This window comes from Amblyomma mixtum, chromosome 5 (assembly GCF_055824585.1).
Source record: "Amblyomma mixtum isolate Tamu chromosome 5, ASM5582458v1, whole genome shotgun sequence".
In the NCBI taxonomy this organism is placed as follows: domain Eukaryota; kingdom Metazoa; phylum Arthropoda; class Arachnida; order Ixodida; family Ixodidae; genus Amblyomma; species Amblyomma mixtum.
Window position 1 is genome coordinate 187,668,345 of NC_143016.1, and position 12,380 is coordinate 187,680,724.

Genomic DNA, 12,380 nt, shown 5'->3' on the forward strand with positions numbered 1-12,380 from the left:
GATTGCAATTCCCATTTTATCCGATTGGCACGAGATCTCGACTGAGTCTGGAATTAATCTCCTCATTCTGTTCAGTAAGTCTTTGCATGAGTTGGTCTCCGCCATACATTTAACTCTGCAACGTTTGCTATCAGGTCTGAAAAGCAGAAATGGCGGTGATCTACTTCGACTGACAGAGCCGCAATTTCTGAGGAAATTTTGTCTAGTTATCTATGCCTATTTGCGTTTTGATCGGTGTCGGGCTTGGCGAGTTTGCGCAGCTCGTTTTTCCAACGCTTGGCTCAGGATTGGTAGACAGTGGATGTTTTGGAAGGTGTGGAGTTCTGGGTGGGGCTGGACACCCCACTCACCTGTGAGTGAGGTGCGCCGGGCTTCCTAGTAGCCTCCATTCCTTTTGGCGCCTTCTGGATTCTAGGTCCCTTATTCTTCGTTGGACTCTCGGATGGGGTTTTTTAGGCCTCTATTGCCGGGCCCAGCTTACTCACATCCAGAGATTTGCTGCCTCTTCGTTGGGGGTTGCCTAGTGCTACGAACGAGCCACACTTCGCCTGCTGGTGATGCATGGCGTGCTCGCTGTTTCTTTCTGGCGTCTGCAAGTGCGTTCCCTGCTTTGTCGACTTCCCGGCGTGCAGGGCAGGCTGGTGAAGCGGCGGCATCCTGCCGCCACAGTTCAGGTTCACATTCGTGGGGAGTAGTAAGGTCCTCATCACCGGTTGATTTCTTGCTACATATTAAGTATATGACGTATACTTCATCTCTCAAGTTTTTGCAGCCCTGTGAAAGGGAGAGCTCTCTCTCCAAGAAGAGACAAATATTCCCTCCAATATGTCAGCAGACTTGTGAGCGTTTTTCAAAAAAATTATTGCAATAATTGCAAAGGTAGTTCAGGACGGTGTTTTGGAAATACAGCGAGCGTTTCCTTCACTGGTTAACTTAGCAGAGAAAGTCCGTCCGTGGCCGGCTGAAAAATGGTGCGCCGCCATTCATAAACGTGGCGTCGGCCGAGTTGGCCGACTCTCCAGCGCGCAGCAACTGGACTCGGGTGCTCTTTCCTTCCCAAGGATAGAGCCACCAGTCTCGAGGTGAAGGGAACGGAGGAACACGTTTTGCAGTGCATGCCGCTCTAATTGGCTCAGATCTTTCCAACCTTCACAACGCTGCAAAACGATTTGTCAGATGAAGTATAGTTGGCCTTGTTTGAGCAAGCGTAGAGAGCGTAGACCGTGTTTCGCGTTCTGTACAAAAAAGGTACAGAAGAGATACAGGGTTGGTCAAAAGTCCCCAGGCCACAGGGTCTGACCTCAGCAGTAAGGGTGAGGCTCTTCGGGAGTACAGTATATGCCCCGCTGCCAGACTCGAAAGCAATGCCTGCAAATCGCTAGGCGGTCGTACAAGGCATAGAGGGGTGAGGGGCATCTTGTACCGTGATGAGAACTCAGTTTGTCGTTTCCGTACGCCTGGCATGCAGCAGTTCGGTGTATTCGATTTCCAAGTTGTCTCGGATTTCCTTCCCTGTCACCGTCACTAAGATTGCATGCATGACACTTCTGGTGTTGGTACGGTCGTTGGCCACGGAGGGACGTTTGGGTATTCCTTTCCAAGGAGGACCACGGAGTGGATCCGCATTAATTTTGTCACCGCAGCTCCGGCTCACACGCAATGGCAAGTAGATTACGGGTTTGGCGTACATTCAGATAGCCGTCCGCTTTGTTCTCTCGTTGTCGGGTTGACGGCTTGCAGGACGCTGGCTGCGAGAAGTCTCCACTGATGCGATCAAGGCTTGCTTTGTCGGCCGACTTCATGATGGCAGTGCAGCTTCGGCTCTGTCGTGGTGGGCCACCATTATCCGTCCTCCAATCGGGGTTGCAGTATCCAATCTGGCTAGCGCGGCGATAGGGCGAAGCAGGCCGGAGCCTCGGGAGGCCCAAGCGGGGCGAGGTACACTGTTCTGGTCTCGACCTTCGAATGTTTCGCAGAGCACGGGAGGAGCAAGCACGCACCGCACCTACGGGCAGTCGAAGCGAGAGGATCGCCACCCGCCATGACTGGGTTGTGTAAAGTGTCCTCGATGACCGCAACGTGTACATGCGCTGCCTCGCGGTGCTCTCCGAGCAAGGAGCACGCCACTGACCTTTTCTGAGGCGGTGCCGCACACCCTGGCGCGCTGGTCGTACAGGTAGCAGCGCACAGACGACGAGCCCACGTCCAGAGACGCCACGTACTCGGCGCTCTGGCCATCGCCGGGCCTGCGAGGGAAAGAGAGAGAGGGGGGGGGGATTGTAAACACGCTCATCGTAACTACAGCTGCCCTCTGCTCATCCACTGACTTCCTAAAGCGACAAGCCATTATGGCCTTCAGAAGGCAAACACCGATAGTATTCCCAGCTCTTCACCAGAAATACCTGCCACCCAGCGAATTCGTACAACCGCATGTCTTAAAGGAAGACCTCCTGATTGCAAGATGGTGTTGGATGCCATTTTGAATAGATCCACCGAAAAACGGTTTTTCCCCGTGGGAAAAGGTTTTTCAACTATTCACTGCAGGATCTACGGTAACTTGAAAACTGGTTGCGAGGAAAGTGAAAGCAGAATATGGAGTTTTTCGATAGGGTGGCCCCATCGATTAGGGAGACAGGGGAGCAGCCAGGCGCCCTTGTGCATGCGCAGGACAATAAGCCGAGGAAGGAGGGGGGGGGGGGGGGGGGGGGGGCGTCCTGCGCATGCATACTGGCGCCTGGCTGCTCCCCTATGCCCCTAATCGATAGGTTCCCGTATTATAAAACTCCCTATAGTAGGACACAACTTAATAAAACAGAAGTTTGTAACACTGGGCCACGGTCCGCAGCATCCAATCGGACCGTGACCGTGTCCGACTGTCAGCATGCCGTCATGTTCTGTCTTCGAGCTGTGTTATTGCGCTGTTTTTTTTTCTCTGAGATGTATGAACTTTCCCAAGTATTCGCCTTAACACAGTCCTCTATTACTCCGCTAGTCAATCACAACAGTAAACAAAATCAGGATTTTAATGTGCGAGTTTATTAAACAACCGAGTGGGATCGCTTGTCTGTCACTGCTGTACGGCTTTCTTCCAGCAAGACGTTTTATTCTTCTTTAACAATGATAAAAATTGTTGGCTGTTCTCGATGGTAACCTCGGAGCAGATCACTGTCGCTTAAGGATTTATTTCCTAGCGTGCAGCTATATACTTGCGTGTTTGCTGTGAAAGATACAATGTTTGTATACTTCGAAGTGTTTTTTCTGTATCTTTTTTTTTTTTTTGCATTGACTGGAGTTCTCGCAATCTTGTTTTCCTGCCACACCTGTTGATGCTTTCTCTTTTCTTTCTTTATGTATGGCTCATACGCAATATGCCTGCAATCTGTTAAGAGTTGAATCTGTTATCGCCCCCCCCCCCCCCCTGTAATGCGCAAGAAGGAAGGGAGACAGAAGTGCTGCACTAGCTTTCAAACCGCCAGGAGTTCTTTAACGCACAGCGAAGCAAATGGGTAAGTTGACGAGGGCGAGAGAGAGAGAGAGAGAGAAAGACCTGGCGTGCGCAGGCACATCTGCTGTTGTGACAGCTGCAGGAAGAACGAAGAGTGAGAAAGAGCACGGACCTGTCGACTGGCTCCAGCTGAGTCACAACGACTGCCTCGTGCACACAGAGCAGAATTATAGGGGAGAAAGTACAGGAAAAAGCGAAAGGAAAGACGATGGTAGCTCCAGCAACAGATACCGCACGCGCAATACTACGCGTGCTACGTCATTCAGGGCTTCGGTATCCAGCCGCAATTATTTAGCAACAGGCAAAACATTAGTAGCTGGAGTTGGGAAAGACCTCCTGGCCTCTCACTGTAGACCCCCCTCCCCCGCATCAGAACATTGCCGCGTCCGCAAAAATAGCTCGAATTCCCAACGCAAACTGCTACGTGACAACATTGATTGGTCAGAGGGACCATGGAAATATATTTACAGAGGTTAGGAAAAACGCACGACCGCTCGGTATCACATCACTCGTCACCGCCCCGAAAATTTTTTTTAAGTTCATCAACACCGATGATATTGGCGATTAAAAATTATGCGGTTCCGCACCCCACCGCGCCCCATCACAAACCCGTCATCAGGGCACGCCCAGATACCACACTCCACGTGAGCGGAATAGGGGCGGCTAAAATGCGCGGTGAGGCGCCGCCCTGATCGGTTGCGAGGAGCAATTTTTAAAAATTGCTTGTGAATTATGGGGTCCACGCAGAAATTTTAAATCTGACACAAAGACAACCTCTACAGATCTGATGCTATAGAATATGGACGTCACAATATTTCCGGGCCCCTTTAAAGTGCAAAATCTGCCTTACTCCGGTGACACCTCGACCGCAAACTGGACGGGTCAGAGAGGCAGTGGAAGAGAGAAGACAGAAACAGGGGTCGCTGAGGACGGCTCTGGAATAACTTGGACCACCTTTGGTTCAATAACGGGCGCTGACATAGCCCAGCACACTGTCGTCTTAGGGCAAACCACAAACGAGGCTGTTCGGCGTGGCATGGGCTACATATTGGTTTAAGCGCGGGAAGCGCAGACTAACCTCGTCTCAAGATTGGCTGTCGAAACGAACGAGAACAGAGGACAAACCTACACTAAACACGTGAACACCAAGTAAGTCCAACTAGGTCTAGAGATTAGGTCCCAGGCCTCGTATAAGCCTCACAATTACACAGAAACCAGGACTGCGGTAACTGCGCTTGGTCATGTGACCTGACAGCACCCACTGCTCAAAGGTACGTTGGTGGTGGAGAGAGAGCATGTGGTGATGTTCGTCGTCGGATATGAGAGGCTGCCGCTATTTTGACGGAATAGCAAAGCAGCGCCACGAACGCCAGCGAAGTGCTAGAATGCTAAGCATCGCTCGCTTCGCTTGCCGGCCTGCGTCAATCTGTCGTGCACGCCAAATTTCCGAACGAGGAGACGCCGGTCACACGGCCGCCCGAGGCAAAGCCTACGGCACGTGTTGTGCTCTACCGCGTCCGACCCCACGCCTTCAAGTAGACACGCTGAGCAAAGACGCGCTCTCGCCTCTTCTTTCTCGCCACGAAGCCGCAGAAACGCCGCGCTGCAGGCTACGGGGCGAAACGCATAGCAGGAGGAATACTTCATAATCTGAAGGCCCAATTAAAAATGGCTGCGGCTCAACGTGGCTTCAACTTAGTTATACGAGGGAAAGTTCTGTTAAGCATACTCTACACTGTATCAAATCAAATGCCAAAGTCAAAGATCAAGGTCAGGTACCCAATTGGTTTGATTTATGGGGTTTAACGTCCCAAAGCGACTGAGGCTATGAGAGACGCCGTAGTGAAGGGCTCCGGAAATTACGACCACCTGGGGTTCTTTAACGTGCACTGTCATCGCACAGTACAAGGGGTCTCTAGAATTTCTCCCCCACAGAAATTCAGCCGCTGCGGCCGGGATCGAGCCCGCGTCTTTCGGGTCAGCAGTCGAGCACCATAAACACTAAGTCACCGCAGTGGCTCCTCGAGTACCCAATAGTCATACGATGACGTAGCCATACCCCCATACCTTGGGTCCTACCACCACGCAGTTCGGTTTGACCTTGTGAGGCATTGAAGGTCATTGTCGACGTGGTGCCCGCTGTCCCCAATAACATGTCAAGGTCAAGGATCAATCAAGGTCTAAGTTCAAGATCACGGGTCAGGGTCAAAGGTTTGGTTTCGTTTATTTGGATTTAAAGTCCCGAAGCAGCTCAGGCTATGAGGGACGCCGTAGTGGAGGGCTCCGGAAATTTCGACCACCTGGGGTTCTTTAACGTGCACTGACATCGCTAAAGGTCAAAGGTCAGGCACCCAATTGCCAGTCATGTGATCACACGGTCGTACTAGCATAGCTTGGGCCATAACCCAGGCAGCTAAGTTCGGTTTGACCTTGCGAGGCATTGAAGGTCATCGTCTGATTTACATCGAAATCGCAAGTTGTACCCCGAGGAGTGGAGCTCTCGCTCCGAAGGAGCAAAAGACGACCGTATGCCGTGCGAGAGAACCGGGCGGAATTTACCCGCAGGCCCCGCTGTCTCTTGTCTGAAAATCCGTCCTTCATCCCTTCCCTCACGGTGCGATCCACATGTGCGAGAGAATACTGCGGACCTTCTTTCATTTCCTCCCAATTATTTTTTCCTCGGCCACAAATTGACACGTTTACTGCGTCCTTGCTTTACTCGTAGCCAATAATTGTTTTATATGATTACTGTTCTTGTGTCACTAGGAGACAACGCGCGAGGCTTGCTCAGTTTTCTCCACATGCGCGTAGGCCACGCAAAAAAAAAAAATTTAAGAGGGAATGAAGCACAGTAACTGCCTCACTCTCTTTGGACACATCAACCACGCCAAGTCAGAAGGAATGTCGGAAGAAGTGAAAGCGAGAACAGACCAAGAGGCGCAGCAACCTTCCAGGAATTTGCTTGTTTTTGTTTCTTTGTTTGTTAATTGGCTGGTTCGATGGTTTGTTTGTTTGTTTTTGTCTGTTTGTTTGTTTGTTTGTTTGTTTGTTTGTTTGTTTGTTTGTTTGATACCGTCAATCACACCATAGATTGTAGCAGGAAGGGAGCGAAAAAGTTGAAAATGTAATCGGCCCCCAAAAGTTTTCGAAACAGCAAAACTACAACGAAGCCTATTTAGGTTTAGGTTTATGGGGTTTAACGTCCCCAGGCGACTCAGGCTATCAGGGACGCCGTAGTGAAGGGCTCCGGAAAATTCGACCGACAGGGGTTCTTTAACGTGCACTGACATCGCACAATACACGGGCCTCTAGAATTTCGCCTTCATCGAAATTCGACCGTCGCGGCCGGGATCGAACCCACGTCTTTCGGGTCAGCAGCAGAGCGCCATAACCACTGAGCCACCACGGCGGCGCCCATGGCTTTGTATGGATGTAAGCTGTGATTGTGAAACACGAGCTGTGATTGGTTGCTGCGCTAGCGCAGTGCTCTCGTGCAGTGGCCAGCGAAGCTGCCCTGTTGGAGCCGCCGCGGGTCCGAAACCCAGGTGCGGAGCAGGCGCGGTTAAATTAATGCCACAGCATTATACCCGGCTCAATCTGCGAAAACTCCGCCGTCATCAGCAACCCGCAACCGAAATACGGCACACAAATGACGTAATCAACCCTTCTGAGCAATACACGGTTTTGACTTTTACAAACAAAGACGGGTGCTGGCGATGCCAGCCCCAATTTCCTTCCGGATCAATGGCGCGGCGTTTGAAAAGGGTCTGCGCCGGTGCAGACGACGCACGTCGCAATTGTTTTGAGGCGAAAGCCTTTCTTGGGCTCACGAGTGGCATGGACGGAAGTTGTCGACATAGGCTGCCCGGAAAAGTGACCGCACGAATTGTCCGTTTGAGTTGCACTGTAATTAAAATAAACCGTAAAAGCTGATTAACCGACAGTTGACAAGCAATATATCGAGTCGTGGGTTGGAGTCCCGTAAAGGTCGCGGGTTCGTGTCCCACAAAGGGCGTGGTTTCGAGTCCGGGGAAGGTCGTTGTTTCGAGTCCCATGAAGGTCCGGTTCGAGTCCCTCAAAGGGCGTGGGTTCGAGTCCGGAGGAGGTCGTAGTTTCGAGTCCCCAGGTTCGAGTCCCACAAAGGGCGTGGGTTTGAGCTGCGTGAAGGCCGTGGGTTCGAGCATGAAAGAGGGAGGGAGAAAGAGAGGAAAGCGGAAGGCCTTAGCATTTCTTAATAAGGGAGTAATTACTCATTGACATCCACCCGAGCACAGCCTTACGGCTACAATGGAAAGCTATACAGCTTTCTCAGAAACTTCGTAGTTAAAGAAAAATTTGTCCTGGTCCGGGGTTCGAACCCGGGACCACCGCTTCACCAGAGCAGTCGCTCTACGAATTGATTGCTTTGGTTTGGTTTGGTTTATCGGGGTTTAACGTCCCAAACCAACTTGGGCTATGAGGGACGCCATAGTGAATGGCTCCGGAAATTTCGGCCACCTGGGGTTCTTTAACGTGCACTGACATCGCACAGTACACGGGCCTCTAGAAATTCGCCTCCATCGAAATTCGGCCGCCGCGGCCGGGATCGAACCAGCGTGTTTCGGGTGATCAGCCGAGCGCCATAACCACTGAGCCACCGCGGCGGGGCGCTCTACCAATTGAGCTAACCGGGACGGCAAGCATGTTATAATCGCTAACCTAACTATCTAACGTCTTCACCACCTTATAAAATGAAAAAAGAAATTGCAGCGTTAAAACAAAACTTTCGGTAGGGCGAGAGCGAATTCATCAGTAACTCGAAGTGGGAACAGTGTTGGTCAAATGCTTAGGGGAATCCCCCAAGGTGGAGTGGAATTGTAATAAGGGAGTAATTACTCATTGACATCCACCCGAGCGTAGCCACTCTACTCCACCTTGGGGGATTCCCCTAAACATTTGACCTAGCATTTCTTAAGCAGACAAGTGCAATCCGGTAATTTTTGATACGGCAGCGCGGCATGCGAAGCATTCAGCGCAGTGTTTGTTAAAGCGCCGGTGTAGGTGACGCTCCAGCTTTCGATGGTTCTCTCTTCTCCCTGTGGAAACTGTTTTCTTCAAAAATGCGCCCTCCTCAGACAGGACGTGTTCTGGGACCAAATCGCAGTGTTGTGTTCCCAGAACGAAAAACGTTCGAGAAAACCGCGTGTGTGCGGCCGGCGTCCCGAGCGTCACGTACCTGAAAGCGCGATTTGAGGTGTCTACTGACCGAGGGAGCCAGTTACACTAGCTCTCGCATTTGAATTGCTTAGGTGTTTTCATTGTTTGTTTGTTTGTTTGTTTGTTTGTTTGTTTTGTTTTATTTGTCCAGGTCTAGCTGGCTTCAGACATTGAAGCAGACAACGGGTTTTTTCGAGGTGGGAAGCCTGGGTGCTGGCGCACTAAAAGGCGCCTATTTTCCCGGTCACTGCCATGCCTGCTCGAGGAAAAATAGCGTTGCCTGTGAGCCTCGCCTGTCCGGTTGTAGAGCGCTACTCAGATAGTCGCGATAAAAACAGCGCGCGGACTTGTCGACGCCGTTTATAGCACAAGAGGAGTAGGTACTGCGTCAACGACACATCGGTGGCGTCTGATTTGTGGGAGTGATTTGTTTTTTCTTCGTTCGTGTGATGAATACGTGATTTTTTTGCGGCTCGTCCATCGGAGCAGGGGTAAAGAAGCTGGCATATAAACTCTCTTCTTCAAATGAAGCTTGTTTACAGCACAGCGCGTTCGTACTTTGCGCTCCTGTATTTTCCCTGAATACGCAAGGTCAGTTTACACACGTCGCGAAGGCGGAGCCCGAATGCGGTCTATCGAACCGATCGCGCCAGCGACATCAGTGCGGCTGCGGCACTGAAGCGCCGAAATTAAGCGTGCGGACGAACACAAACAGGATAACAATAACTGGATACATATTTACATTTATAAAGATTTAAAACACAACTTTAATTACTGGTTGAAAAAATATTTCCATCGTGTGTTCTATAGGTTCTAAGGTACAACGCTTTTCTGTTTAGTAAGACAATTGCGTATGCTAGCGTTTCCTTACAGCAGCAGCCAGCGGCTCTTCCGCCCTCCACCCTGACTGTTCTGCGGCTTGTCGGCCGTCAGTCATCCCCTACAAGTTGCCCGGCCGCCATCGCATACTGCCACCTTTTCTGCTTCGTTTTTCCTTCGAGCAGCAACGGACTGGGACGGCCTACCCCGTGACATCGTCAACATCGCTTCATCCTCTACTTTTCAAGAACATGTAACCGATCACCTTCAGTGCTAAATAATATTCGCTGTTTTGTTAGCTCATTTCATTAAAATCCCACCCCTTACGTAATACCCCCGATACAAGGGGGCCTTTAAGGAAAATAAACTGAACTGAACTGAGCTGCCGGCGCATTTCGTCACCTCGTGACTCCGTTCCGTGCAGTTGCTCACGCCTTTTATCAGCGCTGATTTCAATGCCCTTGGTTTGTCTGTTTTTTTTTTTTTTTGTCCTCGTGTTACGTTCTCGACGGCTACTTGCGCTCGCTTGTTTTTTGCCACACCAGCCACAACCAAGGCCGTAGAGTTTTCACGCCAGTGCCTTCGGAAAGGCGGTGTGGTTCGAGACGAAGAGCGCACAACAGGCGAAGAACTGGTGCCCAGAAGGAAAGTTTCACCGTCATCATCAGCCTGACAACGTCCACTGCAGGGCAAAGGCCTCTCCCATGTCTCTCCAATTAACCCTGTCTTTCGCCAGTTGCGGCCACCGCATCCCCGCAAACTTCTTAATCTCCTCCGCCCACCTAACTTTCTGCCGCCCCCTGCTACGCTTGCCTTCTCTTAGAATCCACTCCGTTACCCTTAAAGGGGTGGAGACACCAAATTTGTGGTTCGCGCGTTCTTACTTTCAAATGTTTCTTATGGTTCCAGGAGGAGCCATAAGAAACGAAAGAAATTTCCGAGGCCCTTCACTACGGCGTCCCTCACAGCCTGAGTCGCTTTGTGACATTATACCCCCATGAACCATTAACCATCTATTTATACACAAGAGGGAACTCACTCGTTCTCTGCTCTTGCAAAGTTTAAACTTGTCTCGCGGATTAAATCAGCAACCTCTTGTTGTGTCATCATTCCGAGCCGTGTGTATTACGGTTTTTAGCTATTAAATTGACCTTGGTTAAAAATGTGCATTGCTGTTTGTTTTTATGTGAACTAAACTCAATCGGCACAATTCTGTCACAACCCTTCAGGCGCTCAAAAGGACAGCTCCAGAACGAATAGCTATAACTGTGCCTATAACTGTACCTCTCAAGCATAAAGACCAATAGTCTAGCCTGTTGGTATGTTAAGGCCTTAAACCTCAGCGCGACACACGACGAGGCAAAGCGAAGGAAGGAGACACAACTAGCGCGGACCACAAAAAACAGCGTCTGCAGTCTGCGCTCGTATATCTACTTTTCTCGTCTTTGTCTCGTGTGTCGCGCAAGACCACGAATCATCCGAAGATTTATCTCTCCCGCCAAAAATCCTGTGATTATGACGTCACGTTGCTAATTTTTAATTGTGATGTCACTGTTTAGTTCTCCGCACATTTCGAAGAGAGCGCTGAGTACGTGCCATAAGGAAATGGAAAGAATGTGGAATATGGATTCCATAATAAATATGAAAAGAAGGTACGAGAAAGTTCACGAAGCCAATCATTCAAGCAACGACCAGACTGACCAACAGAACGCTTGGCACAGGAGAGTGGGATTTCATAAACAATGCCTTCAGTACATTTTACCAACTTTTTCCTATGATTAATAGTGCACTGCAGCTTTTGGGGACGTTTATCGGCGGGCAAGGTATCCACAGGTGTCCCCCATGTGTCGTTGTTTGTTAGCGCCTGGATTTTTCATAATGAATGTTTACCAACTAGCTCAGCTTTCCGCCCTGTTGCGACGTTAACACAGTCTGCTACAGCCGAGTACTCCGGCTCAGTAGCCGAGCGCCCTAACCACTCAGCCACCGCGGCGGCCTTCGGAAGCAGCGCTTCACACAGCTGGCATGAAGAGTTCTGGTGCAACAACACTGGTGCAACAATGCTGCATTTCCTTTGTTGCAGCCAATCACGCCTGGTATTAAAAGAAGACAACACACTCTCGCGTTGTGACGTCGTCGTCTTCATCAACTAATACCACTTCAAACTAATTTTCGCGCTTTCAGCCATGCGACGGTAGCGACAGAGAGGTGTGCGCTGCTTGCGCTGGCACGGGCAACGTCGAGGCAGAAACGCGGCACTGGAGCATTACGCGTTGGGATTGACAACACTGCTGCAGAAAAGCAGACATGGAGCATAGGCCGCCGGCGTATATTAGGTACACTAGCATTGACAATGAAAAAGTTGAAGATGCGCATAACTGGCTCCCTGGATCAGAGGACACCTCAGTAGTGCTTTCAGGTACCCGGCGGTGGCCATCATCATCATCAGCCTGACTACGCCCACTGCAGGGCAAAGGCCTCTTCCATGTCTCTCCAATTAACCCTGTCCCTTGCCAGCTGCGGCCACCGTATTCCTGCAAACTTCTTAACCTCATCCGCCCACCTAACTTTCTGCCGCGCCCAGCTACGCTTGCCTTCTCTTGGAATCCAGCGGTGGTGTCCACCTGCAAAAATCTACGCTTTCGCACAATATTTCGTGCTCAGCATCACTAAGCACGAATAATGTCCAACCAACTTGCCCAAGCTTCCACTTTTCCTCTTCAAAACGTGCCAACTTCTAGCTGGGTCCGTTTTCGCTGGCTCCGCCTTCAGTGCATTACGAAGAAACTAGCTCGGCAATTTACGCTCGTAGCTCTGATATCCACTCAGTTCACTTTCCTCACCACTTTCCACGGTGGCC

General features: G+C 50.6%; 1 protein-coding gene across 2 annotated transcripts in view; it reads right to left on the reverse strand.

Annotated features, from left to right (window-relative positions):
- The window catches only part of LOC149345160 (glycerol kinase 5), a 178,668-nt gene that overhangs the window by 132,139 nt on the left and 34,149 nt on the right, over positions 1-12,380 (reverse strand). For both annotated transcript variants that reach the window (XM_089546470.1, XM_089546469.1), the window contains exon 2: positions 2,132-2,246. In XM_089546470.1, coding sequence (XP_089402596.1) covers positions 2,132-2,246 — 115 coding nt within the window. The remainder of the gene's footprint in view (positions 1-2,131; positions 2,247-12,380) is intronic.